At 45.5% G+C, this 21,107-nt stretch overlaps 1 protein-coding gene across 1 annotated transcript; it reads right to left on the bottom strand.

The window, feature by feature from the left end:
• Positions 1–953: 953 nt before the first annotated feature.
• On the bottom strand, positions 954–19,164 carry LBH (LBH regulator of Wnt signaling pathway). The gene is made up of 3 exons (XM_074988580.1): positions 18,969–19,164; positions 16,393–16,495; positions 954–3,660 (listed from the first exon to the last, which is right to left on the bottom strand). The coding sequence occupies exons 1-3, from the start codon at positions 18,992–18,994 to the stop codon at positions 3,457–3,459; spliced, it is 333 nt and encodes a 110-aa protein (XP_074844681.1). The 5' UTR covers positions 18,995–19,164; the 3' UTR covers positions 954–3,456.
• Positions 19,165–21,107: the final 1,943 nt, after the last annotated feature.

The raw sequence follows: 21,107 nt of genomic DNA, 5'->3' as shown, positions 1-21,107 counted from the left end.
GATTTCAATGCTGGGAGGGCCCTTTCAAAAAGCACCCCCATGTAGATGAGCTGTGGGCAAGCAAGCTGTGACACTTTCAAAGTGCTGTGGCTGGTGGCATGTTAATGAGGTACTGAATATTTATTTCAGCACCTCATTAGTAGTCTTCAGTCTGGCCATTAGCATGGCCAAATCACAGTTTTGTAAGTGTCGAGACAGCCCGATTTAGAAACAGGTCTTTCTAAATAAGTATTATTAGATACAGAACAGCACTATTTCTAAACAAGCCATAATAGCATCCAATGGCTCTATTTCACAATAGCAGCATGTCCAGAAATGCCATTCAAAATAGCACCCAGCCATTTGAAAAATGCATTGTGTGAACTGTTTTATTTTGAATACCTCTGTAGTGTAGCCACAGACTAGCAGAGCTGCTCATCTTCCTCCATATCCATTGCTGAGGAGGGGGAAGGCTTAGCAGGTAGGCCTCTCCCATTGGCTAGCTGAGGCAAGAAGATGCCTAGCATGCTGGCTTCTAGCCTGGATCATGTTCCCAGGCACAGTCTCTCTCTCTCTCCCCATTTGTTGGATAGGGAGCTTAGGTAGCCAACTCAGTTAAGTCGTCACAGGAACATCACTATGTAACCCAGCTGCCTAATTTGCAATGCCCAAGTCCCTTTGCAGATTCCTTACTCCTTAGTAGTTTGCACAAGTGCAAAGCAATGGGGAAATCAAGCCCTTTGACTTGATCCCTTCAAGTGATTTAGGCCCTAGCTTAGCAAGCCACTTAAGGACATAAATATAATCGTATGCTTAAAATACCTCAGCTTTACTGCGACACTTGCAAGTGCTTTGCATAATAATGAGGCCTCATGTCCGAGGCGTAAGGTTACTTCCAAGAGAGATTTGAGCTCTGAGAAATCTGAAATCCCAACCTCTTTCTGTAGGCAGAATTTTTAAAAGAAGCACCCAAATTGGAAAGCATTTTCAAACTTTATTTACAACTGTCACAGTGACAAAAAGAGTAGTTTGGAAAAAAAAATGCTAGCTTCTCCCTGAGGCTCAAAAAAGAATTACAGAAATAGAATGTACAGACCAACAGGAGTTTTACTGGAGTGCTTTGTTCTTCAAATACATTTGACAATAGAAATATTATACAATACTTTAAAAAAAAAAAATAAGGATGGAGACAGGAATACACCAGTCTTTAGAGCAGACATTTCTCCTCAGTGTTGGAGTTTAAATATTTCTGTCCTTTTGCTAACCATATAGTAACCTCTTAGTTTATATGCCTCAGCACAGTGGCACAGGTTGAAGACCAGTAAGAGCTGACAAAAGGTAAGAGGCTGGCTGATAACCAGGTGTACAAGCTCAGTCCACTGGACATGACTAGAACAGATGTTCAGACAAACAGTTGGATTCATCAGTTGAAAAATGATATCACTAGATCATAAGGGGGTCAGCGATGACAGAGCATTCCCCATACCTAGGGGTGGGAGATCTGGTGCTAAAAAAGGAGGAGGAAGAGACAAGCTGCATTCTACATTGCTTCTAGTCTGAACAATGCAAAAGTCAGTCTCCAATCCCTCAAATCTGACTGAAATAGTAACAGAGCTGATAAATTATTGCCATTATGTTTAGACACAAGCAAGACGAGACAAACAATCCTGCTGTTATGTTAAAGCAATCCCCCCAGCATTTAAACTACTCATGAGGTATTAGATACAAATATATATATACACATACACACACACAAAGTCCAAACAGATTTTTAATTGAACCAGTTATAAGCACAGGGGATGCACTGAGTTCATGGTAATGTCTGGTTAAGGCCTTAACATTTGTCTTTATTCCTTAGTGTCTCCACACTTGTTTTAAGATGGAAACAGCCAGCTCTCCATTCTTAGCCCCATCACCTTCTCAGATGCTTTGAGGATCCCTCGGGCTTTTCCATAAAGTTGCTGGATTGCCACTTTCCAAGAAAGCAGCAAGTCATCCTGCCTTGCAACCTGCTCCCCTTCTAGACAAAGGTCAAATAGGTAGGACAGAGAACTCAGCATTGAGCAAGTTGCATGAAAAAAACCTTAAAAACCAATTTGTCTTATTAAATCTTGCTAATACTTTGTTAAAATCAGAAGTACATCTTTCCAGAACGCTCAAAAGCCACAAAATACTTTTCAAAAGAGGAATCATTTCCCTAACCCTTATTATCCTTCCAAGTCAGCAGTTTGCTTTAGGACTGCCTCTGACTTGTTTTGGCAACATTCTTCTCCGATGGGGTTGCACATGGGAATTTCCAACTTTATTCAATCTTAAGTGGATTATTTGCACAAGCATCTTGGTCTGCCAGCATTGCTAAGTCTCAGAACTCTGGCAAAACAGCGCTGCTCAAAAAAAAAAAAAAAAAAGAAACCCGAATCAAACCACTACCTGCAGAGTCTCCCCTGCCCTTCTACTGAGCCAATTTTCATCAGACTGTTGGCCCAGCACATTTGATACCAGAAACCTTGCAGCCCCAGAGTCATCCAGAAGGCGGGTGCCCCCTTCACCTTTCAAGCTCTGTGCAGTTTTGTCTTACTATGCGTCTCTGTGAGCAGCTGAGTAACATCTTAACCACTTCTACAGCAAGACTTCGACAGTATGTGAAATTTCCTTGTTACCTCATGCTAGCCATCCACAAGATATGAGGACCCTGCAGAACAGATGGAGCAACAGCAGCAGAATACCAGCTCTGAACTGGGCTATTTAGCACTACAAGGTTTAAATGCAGAGACAGCAAAGGAGAGAAACACCTTCTGGGCAAAGACTGGGAACAGGTCAGATAGTTGAAACAAGAAACCCATTACTCCTACACATGCTTGTGTAACTCTAGGAGACACTGCATTGTGGGGGGGGGGGGGGAATGTTGGTGGAAAAGACTGCAAGTCCTTATGCCTCTACTTCACACCATGCGTGTCAGCTGAGCTTCCATTTCTACCATGTTTTCCCTCAACACACACACACACACACACACACACACACACACCAGAAACTTACTAAGAAAGGAAAATCTGAGAGATGAAGACTTTCTCATGCTTTTAGCCAGAGGCAGTTCTTTCCTCAACACTGCTGTTCTCTTTATTCTCACCCTCCCTGAAACTCATTAAACAGCCCTGCTTGCTCGCCCTCCACCAAGGAGCTTCAAATTTCACTGCTGCATCTCAGGCTTTAGAAAAAATTAAAAAAAAAAAAAAAAAATAGAAAAAAAGATAGTGATCTTGAGAACAGCAAACACTTCTCTGCATGACTTCCTTCCTCAGAAGGTCTGGAGAGTCTGTCACATCAAGGGCTTCAGTTCTCGATACAGAGAATACAAAACTCCTGTAATCTTGCAGGTGCAAAATTGAATTTGTCTGCCTTTTAAGAAAAGAGACCTTCAGAACAGGCATGTATCTTCCCTCAAGACAAAATAGTCCCTTTTGTTTCTTCAGGTGCCATTTACTGCTCTTTGTTCTCTTTCTTTGCTTCTTCACAGGTTTCTTCTTCCTCCTCCTCTTCCTCCTCCTCCTGGACAAGGAATTCCTCAGGTGGCCATCTCAGCTCACCACTCTCCACGTCCCCCTCTGTTGGCTCCACCACAATAGAAGGCAAGCGGTCCTTCAGTTTGCAGTAACGGTCAAAGTCGGAGGGATCAGGGAAAATCTGCAAACAAAAAGAAGTTCCTCATTATAAAAAAATAACTTAGTATTTTCAGAGTGGCTAGCAGCTTACAGAGCCTCACGTTTATCAAGATGTTTGGTTCTGAGGGACAGTCACATGTAAATGAAGCTCTGCAAGTTCAAGAGTTCTCAAGTTAGTTTTCCTAAGAAGCTATCTTTGCACTCACTCATGAGGTAAGCTGGGACTGGAAGATCCAGAATGCTTTAACACAAACAACTACCCACTGTTGGAAGGTTTCCCAATCTGACAGCTTGAATAAGCTCAAGACTGAAAGCATAGAGATTTCAAACACTTCTCAACTAAGCCTCCTGAAGAGTCACTGGTTAGCACTAATGCTCATGAGTTTGCAGACAGCTAAAAAGCTTTGTTATGAGAACCTTTGAGAGGTATTTTCCTGCTTTTGGAGAGCCAGAAATATTGTAAAAAACAACTTGCTATTTTAGCTCTTCTGCTTCTTGGACTTTGCATCAAGAGTTTGGGCCTGCTGTCTAAGACAGGTTGCTTGCTTGTTCCAAGTCAAGATGGAGAAAGTGTCTCTGTATGCTTTCAGATATATTGTACATTTGAACCAGAGAACATTTTCAGGATTAGGAAAATCTGTCTGAGTAATGGGCTAGAGTGCAGCAACAGGTGAAGTTGTAATTAAGCTATCCCTCAAAATGGTTACAGCCTTTTTAAGATTAGCCTATAATCAGTGTTCCTTGTAAGCAGAGCGCTCAGGCAGCTGCCCAAGAGAGATTCAGGTGCCACCTACCTGATTAGCAGAGTGCTCACAGTGGGCATCATGTGTTTCTAGTGGTGATGCCCATCCACACATGCCTTGGTGCACAGAACAAAATTTGTTCTTCCCATGGATAAAAAAAAGTTAGGGGGAAACACTGCCTGGAATGTCAGTACTTTCTTTTGCACTGAATGCCCTGGTGACCCTGTTGTAAAGCTGATTTGGGCCTCCTACCTTCTGATCATGCCAGCAGACCACTCACACCCAAGTACTAGTGCCTTTTTGGTAGGCTAATGCTGGATATGGGAGAGCACCTGGGTAGCCTTCAAGGGCAGAACATGCTGTCAGTGCTACCTGTCAAGGTAGAAGCTCAATCCAGGAAAAGCAACTTACTTTGCAGAGGGGTGTTGACTTGTACTTGCATGTCCTGGAGTTCAAGTACTCATGCAGAAGAGAACAAGTTTAGTGACCCTTCAAAGCACGAAAGAGGCAAGAATGTACACTGCATTGCTCACGAGCAGTTATTGTAGGTTACCTCCGGACAGCTTTAATAAAGCCCAGACAATTTGTAAAGGACCAAAAAAAATCTGCCAACTCCAATTATCCCATGGTAAATTAAACCATTGCCAGCTATTATCCCAAATTCTTATCCTATTTACAGAACTAAATATTTACCTGGGCATCATTAATATAAAGTCTTCAAAAATTCTAAGGGCAGTACCACACTATTCTTAGACCAGTCTTGAGCATTAAAAGAACGCTTGCCTTGTTTTGACAGTAGCCCGTATGTTTTTCAAAAGCAGACTACTTTGGAAAGCCTTATTTTTGAGAGACAAGGACAGATTAAAAAGGGACGGGGGGGGGTACAAGCCTTTGCAATTCCAGTTGTGGTGGGAGATGCTCAGGTCAGAAGCCCTAGGTGTTTTCATGCAAGTCTGGGAACAAGCTAACGGGAGCAGCGAAATCAAACTCACTAGTTTTAAATACCGCTTGCTAAGTTTGTGATGGTGTTGCTCCTGCAATGGCAGGGAACTGGACTCAGTGAATCAAGAAGTCCTCTTCTAGCCTTATGCTGGACATCAGCAGCCCCCCAGTAGAGTCTTGAGAAAATTCAGCTTAAGTTCAACCTAAGTAGTAGATATGCTGTAACATGGCAATCGGTCAACTCACCCACTACACAGATTAGCTTCCCCTAAGTGTTCTGAGATTCACTGCCAAGCCTCAATGGCCAAAGGAAAGCTTAGTTCAGCTGTAACTGTGAATACTCCAGGTTTCATCGGATTTAGCGCTACTCCCTTTAAATAATAGGCAGCCTGTTGGAACTAAATCCTGAGCAACTGCCCATTTAGTAACAGTTGTTAGAAAAAAAACAGATGGCCACTACAGAAGGGAGACAGAAGTACGAATTTTGGGAGAAGATTCTGCAGAAAAAAGCCTCCATATGGCTGCTGGAGACTCCCAGTCATGGGTGGGCTTTTTGTTTTCATCCACATTTCAGACTGGGCTAGTGGTAGGGAGGTGTCTAATTCCAGTTCTCCCCCACAGCTCCAAGGCACCTGAGCCAGGTCCTTCAGCTGCACTGCTACAGAGTTAAGACTGTTGGACAGACAAGGCCTATGAATGTGAGGACATCAAGATGGATGCTGCAGTTTGTGCTACGTAGTACTACTCATTCCAGGAACTGACCACGGTGCCTGGGTCTCACAATTTAGTTTCATCAAGCCCAATCCCTGACAGCCTGGCCATTGCTTAAGAGCTGTGGACAGAACTGAACTTTCACTAGTAGTTCCCCAGACTCCAAACACTGAGAACTTGGCCAATATTGTTTAGAGAGGTTCAATGGAAAGAAAACTTTGTATTATAGTAGGTTACATATGTTGAAAATGCTATTAGAATAGCCTGCGCTGTAAGGAAAAAGGAGCAGGGTAATAGTTAAAGCTAATCTTTGGTTACTATCATTTTGGGTGCATTAGGTCGAATGAAACTGTTTTCAAAACACATTGGCTTCTGAGAGAGCCAAGGAGCTAGTCATTTCCTCACAATGGAAATCTCCCCAAAGGTGGTGGTCAGCTTTATTTATTATGAGTACAGTCTTATCTTGAGCAGCTGCATGAGAAGCTGAATCCAAAAAGGTCAAGCTTTTTTGTGCTGCCCGGCCCACAGTCATGCTTTGTAATCAGAGGCAGCATAAGAGAAAGGAGATGTTGCAATTACCCTTTGAGAGGGTGTGGACAGTCAATGGAAAAAAGTATACAAAGCCAGATTTCTTAGCATGACAGATTGCTGCCATTATTTTGGCAACTAGGGAAGCCGAGAGCTTGTCATAATAAGACTGCCTTATACTTTGCATGGGGTAGTTCACCTAAGCTGCTCCTGGAGTCTGACCACTAGCTGCTTCAGAATAAGAGGTGGATTCCCAGTCACCGTAAAGACAAGAATCAGAGACATTTATTCACCCTCCTTAGATGGAGTTCTCTGCATCATCTGAGATTTACAATAGACTGAAACAGCCCAAGGGACGTCATCCTCCACAGCAGGAATTAGCAACAAATGTGAAATCCATACCCGCATAACCCATTGCTTCAGGTTTTACACTGAGTGCTCAAAATCCTGTCCCAAAATGCAGTGTGAATGCAACAGACAGGGGACATCTTAAAGCCTGTAGTTATCTGCTTCTAGACAGTCTTGGAGTTTGCAAGAAGAGCAGCAAGAGACATGAGCTCTTGGCACCTTCCAACAGCCAAGAACAATACAGATGAGGTTTTGATGGGCTAACTTTCTCCCCCACCACCTACATACGGCAGCATGCAATTTCAAGTGTGCCAGCAGAGCAACTGCTGTCACTGGACTGCAGCTTTAGCTATTGGCATCCGCATCAAAGCTTCACACAAAGTGCTACATGATGCATCTTTGCCAGCTGCAGAGGGCAAGTAATAGCACTGGGTCCCTAGCTCAGGTGTGTGGGGGCGGTATTTAGGCCAGATTTGAGAAGGCAGCATTTGATGAGCTCTGAGCTTTGTTTGGAGGTTTTTGGCAACTGCATTCTGTTCCTCAGTGGACAGGTCCAGCTCAGGCACACAAACCTGAGGTCTTGCCTTTCACCTAGAAGGGGCACTGAAAGGCAATACCAGAAATCGGAGCCCCCAACTTAAGGTCATCCATGTATATTTCCACACCAGGTCACCCAAAAGTGACTTCCTTCTAGATTGAGACCTTGGCAATGAGAATGGAAAGGTTGACTGTGACAGAACCCTTTCCCAGCACCCCAGAGTAGAAGAGCTTTGCCATAATTAAACTACCCTTTGTCTGCTAGCATCATGCAGGACAGCAAGCTGAGACATGCTAATAAGGAAACCAGATACCACTGGACAGGGAGATGCAGCGTAGTTAGCCATATGCAATAGGCTAATTACTGTTGGTACGAAACAGGACAAAGGCAGCTTGAGCACCTGGCTTTGGGGGGGGGGATGGGAAACTTGAAGGATCACATTAGCTGCAGAAGACCCATGGCACTAAGACTTGCCTACACCCAGGGCAAGGGTCAGTAGGGCAAGTCTTGGGCAGAAGAGGCAAGGGTAGGGCTAGGTTCCCCCAGGCAGACCTCAGCTCTGCCTGGAATGTGACCCTGGGGGACCTCACCAGCAATTTAAAGGGCCCACAGCCAACACTAGGGCAGCAGCAGCCATAGTCCCAGGCCCTTTTGAATTGCCAGGGCCTGGGGTAGTTCTCTCTCTCCTCCTCGTCAGCAGGCTTGACGAGGACCATATTCCAGTCCAAGTTACAAACAGCAACTTCCATTACCTTGGGAGAGGAAGCTGTGCTAGTCTATACACTATCAAAACAAAAAGCAGTCAAGTAGCACTTTAAAGACTAGCAAAATAGTTTATTAGGTGAGCCTTTGTGGGACAGACCCATTGTCCCACGAACGCTCACCTAATAAACTATTTTGCTAGTCTTTAAAGTGCTACTTGACTGCTTTTTGTTTTGATACCTTGAGAGCTATTCCAGGTTGCCACTAGTTGAGAGACCAGTATCCAGCCCTGGGCCTTTTCTTCCCCAGACTCTTTGAAAATGGTTGTAAATAAAGTGGAAAACGCAACTCTGTCCAGATACAAGAGAAGTTCCCAAATAAAGCTAGTTGCTGCCTCGGACAGAGCGCTACATATCTAATCACCTAGATCACAGTATGGTGAAAGTGCTAGGAGTGGGTTACACCCTGGCATAGGCACTACAGGCTGCATCCATAGCAGAAGAACCAGCCTAATGTAATGCAAAGGTGCTTTAACCTCTTAGGATTCAAAGTTTGCCTGTATGCACACAGCATACAGATACTAACATACTTAGAAGTAGGAGGCAAGCTATTAAAAGCTAAAAGTTCTTGAAGAAGCTTTAAAAAAAAATCAGGTACAGGGTGGCCTACAGAGGTTCACCACTCTCTCATCCAACATGACTTTAGTTAGCTTGATTGTAGGCATGGCCAAGTTTCCTTATGAGCCCATAAAACCTCACTCACAGCCCTCAGTCCTGGTTCTCCAGGGTCTAGGCTGCTATTTAGCTCTAATTTACTCCCAAAATGTTTTAAGAGTGCAGTAAGCAGTGCAAGTGTTGGTAATGCTGCTAGACGACATTGCCCTCCCATGGCCTGCAAACTCTCATTCACCATTGGTCAGGTCCCCAGGGTGCCAGACTAGAGAGGTTCACCTGTACTATTTAATTTCAAACTGAAAGGAGGGTGGTTAAAGAGTGAGTTAGCAGCCTCCCTTCCCACCTCCCTAGAAGCAGATTACAGGATACCCTTCCAGAAGGCAGGAAAAGTCAATATTTGATTACCCTTCTCAAGAAGGGCATGTCAGTGGTAACACATGCTTAGGCACTGGTTCATACCATGCCCACTCAGGAGAGCCAAGACTCATATCCTGACTGATTGAAAAAAGTGTTAAGGAAAACAATTTACAGGTGAGGTGTCCAATCAGGACAAACAGATTTTTCCCTTCTAAAAGTTGCAGAGAGGAAGGTGAGAAATTCTATATGGAAGGCTTGAGACCAGAAGGTCCCTTTATCATCCTGGGTTCCAGTTTAACATGCTCCTTGGTTTACACTAACACATGATCTATAGTTGCAGCTCTCTCCTTTTTATTTCACATAGGAGTGTGAAGCACTCTTATGCTCACAGATTTGTGCTTAGCCTCATCTACGCCCTAGATACCCATCAGCATAGGCCAGTGCAACTTCATGAGCAACAGCATGCACAGCTGATTTGAACAGCAGAAGTGGTTTTGTCCAGCGGAATCACATCAGAGGCTGTTCAGGAGAACTTAACAGCACGTGGATATCAGATCTGACAGGACTGCCTCAGTATAAACATGACTCTCCTGAAAATAGTGTAAGGCATCTGACAAGACAAAAAAGGTGATCATAAAAGATGTGCTAAATTCTCCATTACCCAATAGGTTGGCAACACATGTCTTTGTCCAGGAGTTAAACCTCTCCCTCCTGAATCCTTACACATCTGGTTTCAATCTGATGAAGCAGGTCTTATGCTCCAATATATCTGTTAGGTTATAAGCTGCAACAGGACTTGTTTTATAGGGGTTTAGTTAGGCAGAGATCATGAGCGTTTGCTATAAAAAATAAACTTTGTTCCAACAGAACAAAGTGGCATTGGCTTCCACAGGTAGGTAGTGCTGTGAAAAGCCTAAGAGATCCTCCTCTCACTGAGACTAGGTTTCTGCCATGTGCTTTGCTGTAATGTTCACCTACATCAGATCCCTCAGCAGCCGTATTCTGTGAGCCGAGCACTTGGGCAGCAACCCAGAGAGTAAGGTGCCCCCCAGCTGGCTAACAGAGCCCACAGCACCCAGCATGTGTTTTATTGGTAGTGCACATCCCCCTATGCCTTGGTGCACATAGAATTTATTCCACCCATAGCAGAAGAAATTAGAAGGAACCCTGCTCACCAGTGCTAGTGTAATGTACACACTAAGGGGGTGTGTCTCACTGCCCCAGTGTGGCACCTAGACCACCCACAGAGAAAGAGGGAGTGTCCTCTACAACCTTCACTGAGAGCCAGCTGATTCTCAGCTCACACTGTAGAGCCTTTACACCAAGCTCCAGCAGCCTCAGGGTGGAGCTGCCTGTGGGCAGTTACATTAAGACCCCAATGTGAACATACTATGACATAAGGCAATGCTTCCCCCTGCATAGTATGCTTACTACTAGTGGCATGTGAATGGATTTCAAGGGGTATGTGTTAAAAAAAATCACTAAAAATTGCAGACAAGCAGTGGGAGAGGGGGACACCAATAAGGCTAAGAAAAGGTACATGAATGTTTTGAGTCTGGGAAACACTGGTTTAAGGGACTGAAGGAGCAGGGTTGACCAAACTAAACTGGCTCAGTCACTGCATACCTGCCACATTTAAGAAATAAATCAGTCACTTATACAGGGCAGCAAGTCCACCTGAAAGAAGAACTCTTGGCTCCAAGTCTGGTGTACATTGCTTGCACAGTATAGCAGCCTCAGGCATCTAGATGCTTTCTTTGTGTTCAACCCCAGCTACCATGCCAAGAAATGGAGAGCAATTCAGGTCATGGCACCATTTTGACAGTGTAGCAAAATGATTAATTTAGTCTTGAGCGCATCTTGTTCTCAGCCACCTCATTTGTGTGACTGCAGAAGGCCATTAGAAGGTGAACCAGCAGGGAAGTAGCTAGCCTTTTTCAGATCAGCTTCTCCTGGGGCTGAGGAAAAGAATAAAGGGTCACCATACATTAGCACCAACTAGCTGGAAAAAAAACGCACACGGCACATTTGTCTGCCTAGGAAGTGCAAGATGCCCCATCAGCTGTATCTAAATGAGTATTCGCATTCCCACAGGAATTGTGGAACAGCCATTAAGCTCCAGAAATAGCTCCTCTAGATCTTATGACTACAATCTGTCTTCATTCTGCACCCGCCCTCCCCAAGATGAGTCTTGTCCAGCTCCCCACAGGATTTGCTTGTTTTGAGCGGACTCCTGCTCTGCTTTCACCACCTGCTTCTGTTCTGGCCCTAAAAACCCAGGGGGTGATCTACCTTGCTGGGGGACAGAACAGCCTCTCTTGTTGGTACTGTATTAATAAAACAGTTTCCTTGTAGCACCACGCAAGTGAATTAAGAAAGAAAGATGTAACCAACAGCACTTGAGAGCTTACGTATAGTTCCAGGCAAGTTATCAAGGTCACATGAACAGAATGTTAACAGCAGACATATGCACACAAACATGCCCATTGAGAGTTTGCCAATATGAGTACCAACAACAACATGTACAAACTGGGCATATTGACTTCTGTAAAGAATGCTTGCCTCAACCTTCTGGGATGCTGCTCTTCAGGTAGCCTTCTGAATGCTTAACTTCAGATATTTTCGTTTGACCTATACTGGACTCAGGCAAAACAAGTTCAGTTGTGTAGCTAGACAGCAGTTTTCTATTGCCAGGAGTATAGAAGGAAATCAGTGTTTTAAGCTGAAAGACTAACAGGTGGCAGGGGACAGAGGCAGGAATCTAACTAGTGATTTAAACTTGACTGTAAACCTGATTTTTTTCACCTGTTAACATTTTATCAGCCTTGTATAGCTGGATAACCACTTGTTTTCCACTGATCATGGAAGTATTGCAAAACAGAGCCAACCACCAAAAGTCTGTAGCATATACTAATTTATTTTAGTATGGCTGTTCTGATTTCAGGACATGAAAAAGTCAGTTTCAGAAAGCTCAAACTGTGTCCTTGTAGGATCTGAATCCATCTGGAGACCTCTTTGGAGGACTAAGGATCTGAAGATTGACCTAGAGTTTTAAACCTAATTTCTCTCATCTCAAGCACAATTCAAAGTTAAGAGACTCTTCTGTACCAGGGTTGAGCATGTCCAGATTAAGTGACTGCCTGTTTGCTGTCCAGGATGACACTAAAAGCAACAGATCTCCAATTCTGGTTTTTAGAAGTCCTTGCCTCTTATATTCAAGTACTGTGGTTCTTACAACTGGACTTCAGCTCTGCTACTGGGTAAAAAGTTTTTTTAATCTTAGAACAACGTTTCTCAACCCAGGGTACAAGTAACTTTCAGGGTACACTGGAGGTCTTCCAGAGGTAGATCAACGCATCCAGCTATTTACCCAGTTTAACACCAGGCTACGTAAAAAACAGCAGTAGTCAATACAAGCTAAAAGGTCAATGACTTGTTTCTACTGCTCCATATAACTTACCCTGAAAAGTACAGTCTTTTTATCCCAATTCATTTACTAATATGATAGCAACACATCAGCAAGTTTTCAGTAGCAGTCTGATTTTTTGCAAATGAGATGTAACTGTATGCAAAACAAATCTGACTCCTGAGAGGAGTACAGTAATCTGGAAAGGTTGAATGGCACTTGCTTCAAGACCTCATATTACCTTGGGACCATGTTTCTCAACCAGTTGTATGCTTACTGTTAGCAGTAGGTGAAAGAAGTCTGAGGGTAATTTAAAAAAAAGTGATACTTCATGGAATAAGCTTGAGGAAACAACACTGGTTTAGAACAATGTGGCTTGTGTTTCAGGAGTATTCCTACTCCAGTCTCTTGTACAGGTACTCAGACTAACACAAGTTTCCCATATAGAAAAAAAGTCGGTTAGCAGGAGTGTATGGGTGTGTGAGGAATGCCACACTTACAGAAAGCAGAGTAGTCATGTCTGCTTCCTGTTTGAGTGGGGTGGGGTCTCATTCTTAGAAAATGAAATTACTTTAAACCGCACTAGGCTGTTTAACTTTCTAAACACTCTTCATAGTTAGTAATCCAAACCACAACATGACAAAGTTTCCATCCCAAGGAATCAGTGGGAAGACAACCTAGACCTTCATTCCCCTTTGAAACTTGGTTTACAGGCAATGTAAACACAAGTGTCCTGCATTAGGCATTGATCCAGACAAAGCCCTCTGCTGATTTCACAATTTGCTTCCGGAGACTGCCAGCACATGACTGTCCTACTAAAAAGGCCAGACCCATTTCTTCACTCTATGCAGCTATCCAATGGCTGTCCAGGCTAACATTGGAAGGAAGGTAGCTTTTTCAGTCACTAGATTGTCAGTTGACCAAGCAAGTGCAGACATACCAGTAAGAAGCTTGCAGACATTGGAAGGAGGACCAGACCACTACAGAGAAGCAGGAGCCAGTAACACTTTGCAGATCCAGTGATTTGCAGTGCTCTGTGTTAAATGCACTTTGTAAGTGGTCATGGGACTCCCCCCCTTAATGCCACAGCCACCAAGGTTTCTACCCCAATTTTAGTCTACATCAGGGTGGGCAAGACATGACCTGCATACTACAGCCAGCCACCAAACCACCTGATCCAGCCCACACATCATCTCAGACAGAGCACCCAGCTGCTGCTTTAAGCCATGCCATTTCCTGCTCCATGTAGCTCTATTCCCAACACCAGGATGGAAGGGCAGGCTTGTGTGCTGCTCCTGCCCTCTTGTAAGATCTGTTCCTGTTGACTGGTTCATGCTTACAGGCCAATAGGAGCTAAGACTTTTGCTAGGGGGCAGGGCTCTTGATCACTAAGTTCTTGAAGTGGTAGCCACCCCTTCTGCCCCACCAAAGGTTATTGCCCACCTCTAGTCTACAGGGACCCCTTTTCCTTGGGAAGGTCTTCACTAGGGACCTTGAAGCAACACAGCTGTACCAATGTAGCACTTCTGATGAAGACACTCCAAGTTGGCAGGGGATTGCTCCCCTGTTTTAATGCCAACTCCATAAGAGGTGGTAGCTATGTAGATGGGAGAAGTGCCCCTGCTGACGAAATGTCCATATACAGGTTAGGTCACCATAACTACATAGAAGCTTAGAATCCTAGGGCTGGACAGGACCTCTGAAGGGCCCTGAGTCACTCAGAATGTATCTAGTGTAGACAAATCCACACCTTTTATCACAGTAAGTTTGGAGAGCAGATTTGGTCCTTGTGTCATGAGCATTGCTTGAGAGGCGTTCTGCTCATGTGACAAGGACAAACAGGGCACCTAGGTCTTGCCTAGACTGAGTGGAAAACCCTCCTTTTTCTGGAAAAACCCTTGTGTCCACACTGTAAAGCTTGTTGTTCTGGAAGAATAGGGTATTTACCTCAAAATAGTAACTCCACCAAAAAAAACTCTTGCTAACCCCTTTTCAATTTCAAAATTGATTGAGTATGTATCAGACAGCAGTGTGCTAATTATGACTTAAATTGGCCTCCAGGGAAGCATCCCATCATTGCTCTTATTTTGAAATTGGGCATCCACACTAGACAGCTGAATTTCAAAATACTTCGCAGCACGAACACCTGTCAGAAATAAGTTGTTTCCATGTTAGAATGTCAAGTTATTTCTGAAAAAACCCTGTAGTGTAGGCATAACCCTAGAGCCTGATTCATTTTCCAAAACCTCCAGACTGGCTTACAGAGTTGAAGAGTTGCCTAGAGGAGGGGAGTGATTGGATCACATTTGGTTTCTAGTGGCAACCAATTAGCATCATTATTGAAGTGGCTGGTTGTGCTCCATTATGGAGGCAGTGTTAAAGCACTCTCCTTGTCGAGGTGTGCTGCATCTTAAAACCTCACCCACTCCTGTGCCACAAGCAACCTTTAGGGCCACACAACAGCTGTTTCAGTTTGCTGAACCAGAGCTTTGGCTCATATACACTTTGCTTGTGCAGGAGGTGGGGAGTGGATTAGTCAGTTATGGATATTGATGGCATGACTTGGATGGGGTTGACTAACACGTTGATGCCCTCTTTAGACTATCATATTTAAAGCCCCTTTTTGAGAGCTAGGGTGCACTGTTGTACCTATTTGCATACACATTTGAAACCTGCATGTGCAGTTGCTGTAATAGCATCTGCAAGTGGAAAGTTTTTATATATAACTGTCCTGTTATGCACAGATCAGGCACACATAAGCCAGCCACTTATATGCACAACCTCACCAATCCAAATTATTAAAGTCTCACAGGGTAGTAAAAGGGTGGAACTCTATTTGAGAGGGCTGGGAAGGTATGATTATTCAAGTGTTTATACTTGGCACACGTCAAGTCATGTAGAAAGTAGACTGAGAAGCATTAACAAAGTTATGTCAAGCCAATGTCATCAAGAGAAGACCTACAAGAGCTTGCTACCCCAATAACATTGTTTTGGTGGCCCATGTATCACTGTTACTAGAGCGGACTGACAGTTTTGTTAAATGCAGCAGTTTTGAAGATGCTGCTTCAGCTGAAGCTAAAGGTTTTGCAAGATTACATCAATGAAGCTCTGTTTGGAAAGCAATTGAGAAGTTCTCAGAAGCACAACGTGGTTTTTTTGTAACAAGCTTGGATTTTCCTTTAGTTTAATATGAAAATTATTGTTTGTACAAACCAGCTAACCCCCAAGTAGCTGACTTTAGTATTTTGGCTCTTGTCCCAGTTTGTAAGGAATTGGAAGCCTTGAAACTTAAGGGATAAACCCCAATTCCAAGGGATATCCTCCTAACATTAAAGTGTCAGGAGCTAGCCAGTCTCCTAAGGCTATTCTAAATGGATTGCTGTGCACCATATCTGCTCAGGTTAACTAAACAGGCATCTTAAAAGACTGAAGTGACAACTCCCCACCTGCTTTGGGCAGACTGCTTTGTGCCAAGTTGCAGCTTTGTCAACAGAAGCCACCCAATTAGATTGTCCTAATGGACAATCTAAGTTCTTGATTAGGGAGGTTCTCCCTGGCATAAGACACCCTCCAAAGAATGCCACATGCTCAAGATAATCAAATACCTTTAATATTATCTAAAGTTTCATTCTTAACTGTAGTAAGTTGTTCCTGCCAAGCAAACATTCCAGCTTTTTGGCTTGTTCTCTGGCAAGATTTGAGCTCAGACTACAGAAAGTTACATTAGGCTACAAATTTGCAACTTAGTCATCACTGACTATTACTGAACCAGCCAACAATGCTGTCTGGTCAATGGAGAGCTTACCTGATATGATAGGCCATCCTTGCGGGGGCTTAGCCCGATTTCATCCATAGAGGTAGTATTCATCATCACCTCAGTCATTTCAGCTGATCTCAGATAATCAGGGCTGGAAACAAAGATAATTTTCAGCTCTTATGGAACCTTATATACTACAATCTAAAAACTAGAGTTTTACACTGCTGCAGATAGTGGGCTTTAGCAATTCAGTTATAAACCCTGTTTTTGCTCTCCCTTCATAAGGTCAGCTAAAATTATTTAGCTAGTGAAACAGTACTGTATCATACACCTAAAGATTAGTTCACAGGATCTCTCACTGATCCATTTCACCAAGAGTGATTAGAGTTTTAACTTCACTTGACTGTAGAGTTGGAAGTGAAGGTAGAAGAAAAGAAAAACAGTAAATAAGCACTTGGTGTGGGTGTTAGTTTTTAAGGTCTAACACAAGTTAGATGCTTGACTCCTCCCCACACCCTCAAAAAAGCTACCTCAGGGGTTTACACATCAGCTGAGTAAGAGATATCAGTTCCAGGTCTGCTTTTGCAGCCATAATGAAGTTTCCAGCTCAACAGTTTAAGAAAGTGAAGTGAATTTTCAGAGGTTGTAGTTCCTCTATTTTACATTATGCGACTAGTACTTAAGCCTATTTATAAACCACAATACTTTGAGATGACCTGTGTGCAAATACATTAGTCAAAAAGACTATAGGTCCTGCTGCACCTTGCTCTTAAGTAGTTACTTCAAACTAGTTTACATTACCCTCCCAATGGCAGTCCTGCTTACTGTGCTGGAACCAGCACAACTAAGGCTTTCAAAAGTATCCCAAAGCACCCATAACATATCCAACATGCACAGATGTGGGCTTTGTTTACAGTATCTGAATGGAGACTGTATTATGCACCAGCTCTTTTAAGTTGCAGCATTAGAGTTCATGCATGTTTCAAAAAGTCATACACCACCACCAGTCACAACTTCTGGCATTACTATATAGGTGGCATCTAGCGGAGTGTAACAGCTCTTCCTTTCAAGCTCTCATTGAACAGTGCATAAAGATCTGGTGGGAGATCTCTGCAAGCACACTGCAGTTCAGTATACAGCCTCCCTTATCTAAGCTAGTAGTAGCTTGCATACTTCCTATCCTCTGCAGCAAGGCACAAGGACCGGGAATGAAAAAAGTTGCAGACATTTGTTCCATGAGTGGGAACTCTGTTTACCAATTCTAGGTGGGTTCGAAGGAAACTAGCAGGTCAGCATAGCATTGGTAAGAACCACAGTTTTTGCTAAAGCCCCTATGTGCAGGCACAGTTTTAAATCATCTTGAATGGCACTTTCTGCCACATGTTTCTTTAAAGTCTACATTCACAAAGAATCAAAAGAATGGAAATGAGCAGGACAGAGTGAAGTGTAGCCAGATGCTTTGAATGCTCAGCTCTGATCACTCAAGTTATGACCATGGGAAGAAGTCTGCCTAACTCAGTGTCCTTTTACATTGCCCTGAATTAACACTGAGGCTATTAAGGAAGATGATTTTTAATGTGAAAAAAGGTTGGCGGCACAGCACAAGTGCCAGGGTTACACCTGGAGCAATCCATCCATCACTCAACCCAAGTGGATTATAAAACAGTCCCCATCTGAAAAGATGGGGTTTAGGACCTGGACTTTCCCATCCCCACGGCTACCTGCTCACTGAAGTTCCCAGGCAACCAGCTTCACCATGTAACTCTAGCCCAGACTATTCTGATTTCAGCCCGTTGATGAGCTCCTGCACAAGCTGTCCAAAGGCTGCGCTGGAAAAGGGAATAAGGGAGGCGGGCCCAGGCTGAGCCCTCTTGTACAGAGGCGACAATCGAGAGCTGCTGCTGAGTTCGGGGCTTCCAGTTCGACAGAGGAGGGCGCAGTCCTGCCCGGGGGGGCGGAGGCTGGTTAAGTGGGGCTGGGGAGAGCACCACGCTCGCCTTGTCAGTGTCTCCCGCTGACCACCTCCGCCCAGCCTCAGGCGCTGCGCAGAGTTCCTCGGGCTGAGCTTGGGAGTGCGCGCCCGGGTGCGGGACTGCCAGCACCTAGAGTTACCAACCCCCCCGCAACCCACACACACACTGCCGTCCGCCCCTCCCCAGGCGGGAAGCCGAGCCCGAGGACCTAGCGAGAGGCGGGGTGAAAGGACGGGGCCCAGCAGCAGCGCGATCCGATCTCTTCTGCAGCGCCCCTTCCCCGGGGCAGTCTCAGAACCGGCCCCCCCCCTCCCCCCGCGGTGAGCGAACCTCCTCTCCGGTACAAGGCTAAGCGGCCGCGCCGCCCTGGCTGCAGCTCCCGGGGTCTTCGTGCCAAGGGCGGGGAAAGAGAGCCGGGCGCGTTCCCTCGCCTGCCTCCCCCAGCCCTCGCCGCACGCGTTACTGCAGCCTCCCAGCTCACTTCCTTTGTTCCCGTTCCCCCCACGCCTCCCCTCCGCCCGCTCCCTTCACAACCTTGAAGGTGTCTCCTGCCTGCAAGCCCGCACAGGCGCCCCCCGCAACCCCCAAGTCACCCCGGGCACAGCCGCAGCCTCGGCCGCCCCGCCCGGGAAGCGCGCGAGGGGTACTCACCAGTGAATGGGGAAAAATACAGACATGAAGTCCTACCACAGAGGCTGACAAGCGCCCTGGGCAGCAAAAAGAGGGAGCGCGTAGTAACAGGCTCAGCGGCTCCCCCGAAGAGCTGCACGAAGTAGCCCGATGGTGGGGAGGGGGTGGGGAACAGTCTATGCGGGGAGCGGCTTTTCAGCACCGAAAGGGGACAGCTACGCACACCAGCTACCACTACAGCGCTGAGCCCTAGCCGCCCGGGACGGCGCTTTTATAGGGGAAGGGGCGTGGCCAAGCCCAGCGCGCCCGCCCCCTCCCTTGAATGATGTCACCAAAATCATGAATGGTTTCGTGCTCCCAGCCCGCGGCGAGCCAGCGTGCTGGGAGCCGGGCTGGCGAGCGCCGATTGGCCACAGCTGGGCACGGCCTGCTTGTCGCTGCATGCGGGTGCCCAGCCCAGCGCCCGCCGGGCCGCCGGATCCCTGCCCCGCGCCCCAGCCCCATCTCCGAGCGGGCGGCGGGGTTTGCAAGCGGTAGGGGCTCGGCCCGGCAGTGGAGAAACGGCAGATCCGGCGGGGTGGCAGCGCGGCGTGGCTCTGTGGGGCGCATTTGCTGCGTGCTTGGGTCGTGAGCCGTTTACACGTTCACTCCCTTTTTAAAAACAACCCCATTCATTGCTGCTGAGACCGGGAACGCAGGCCGGCTCCCGCAGCTCTTGTCACAGCCAGCCGCCTGGCTCTCCAGACTCCTCCCTTCAGATTTCTGCCCCTCTCTACCTCGCTGTCTCAAAGTGTACCGCTGAAGAGAAGAGAGCACTATTGCTTTCTATTTTGGGCTGCCTAATCTGGATAGAAGCAAGGTTGAAAATATCCACGGGGAGGTGGGAAGAGGAAGAGCTGCAAGAGCAGACTCTGCTGGGCTGAGTTAGGATTTTTTTTTTCACCCGTGCCGTTCATGCTAGATCTTATTTTTAATGTGTTTTGCTTCTTTGTGGGAGGAGGGAATGGTTTCTGGTGCTGTTTTTCTCCCGCGTGTATGCATCAAAGCTACTCCCTCGCTCTCACACACCAGGGGTCCTGCTAATTTTTTCCATTCACGGGCAGAATACATTTTATTTTGGGCACCAAGGCATGAGCAAATGTGTGCCACCAGTACAGACACATGCTGCTGGCTGTGGGTGCTCTGCTAATCAGCTGGGCAGAACCTGAATCTCTCCAGGGCAGCTGCCCCACTGCTCAGCTATCAGGGAACATTGATGCAAACCCAAAGGCAAAGGTTGGGCCAGACTCTGCTCTCGCTTACTTGGGTATAAATCCACAGATGCTCATGGAGCTACTTTGCCATTACACCTGTGCTGGGGGTACTACGTGCCTGCTAGTTTCCAGTACTAAAATGGCTGTTTAGGTAAACAAAAAAATCTGAGCTAGGGCAGACACTCTGTCCTAAACACATGATCTCACCTTAAGTGAAATTCACTCCTAAAAGAGAGTGCGATCATGTTGTCTAAGCATTACTTCAATCTCCCTTCAACCATAATTGGAGGAATTAGATTGAAGTGGCTTTGCACAAGGGTGAGTTTTATCCCAAGTGCCTTCTGTAAAATTGCACATTGCTGCAGATCTCTGGGGTGCGTGGGGTAACAGAGATGAGAGGAGCGTGGGAGCCCTGATTCTGCTGCTTTCACGTGAAGTCAGAGAGTTACTGACAGTGATCCTGAAAATAAAGTAATTACCTTGAAAGAGCATGGGGTTTCTCCCAGCCCTGACTGATACTGCCTTCCCCTCCCCCCACCTCTCAAAAGACAGAGAAAAGATCTCCAAGTGATGTCTACAATCCTTCTGGGGAGATTCTGTTGTTGGCAGATTACCTACAAGATATTCAGGGTATGCTTAAGTGTCTGCTGCAGGCAAAGATTGATTTGTGAAAGTTTTAGCAGGAGGGGACTGAGCAGGAAGCCACATAATAGTCTCAAAGCTCCAAAATGAGGGAAATAATGCCAAGCCATATTTAGCAAACAATACAACCACAGCAAAATACAGAAGTGGGGGGGGAAGAGAAATATACTGCCTTCCTGGGGAAATGATAGAACCATTAGAACAAGGTAACAGATAGTTTAGGCAAATGGGTAAATTTCCCCAGCTTTCCTGCTAAAATTAATGA

The sequence above is a fragment of the Carettochelys insculpta genome, chromosome 3 (genome assembly GCF_033958435.1).
Source record: "Carettochelys insculpta isolate YL-2023 chromosome 3, ASM3395843v1, whole genome shotgun sequence".
Classification (NCBI taxonomy): Eukaryota; Metazoa; Chordata; order Testudines; family Carettochelyidae; genus Carettochelys; species Carettochelys insculpta.
Note: the sequence above shows the minus strand (reverse complement) of the source record. Positions and strands in the feature narration are given on the sequence as shown.

Coding starts and splice junctions, on each gene's coding strand:
- LBH (XM_074988580.1), bottom strand. CDS start 18,994: ATGTCTGTATTTTTCCCCATTCACTG. Junction 16,496..18,968: donor GTATTTTTCCCCATTCACTG/GTGAGTACCCCT, acceptor CTTTGTTTCCAG/CCCTGATTATCTGAGATCAG. Junction 3,661..16,392: donor AGGATGGCCTATCATATCAG/GTAAGCTCTCCA, acceptor TTTTGTTTGCAG/ATTTTCCCTGATCCCTCCGA.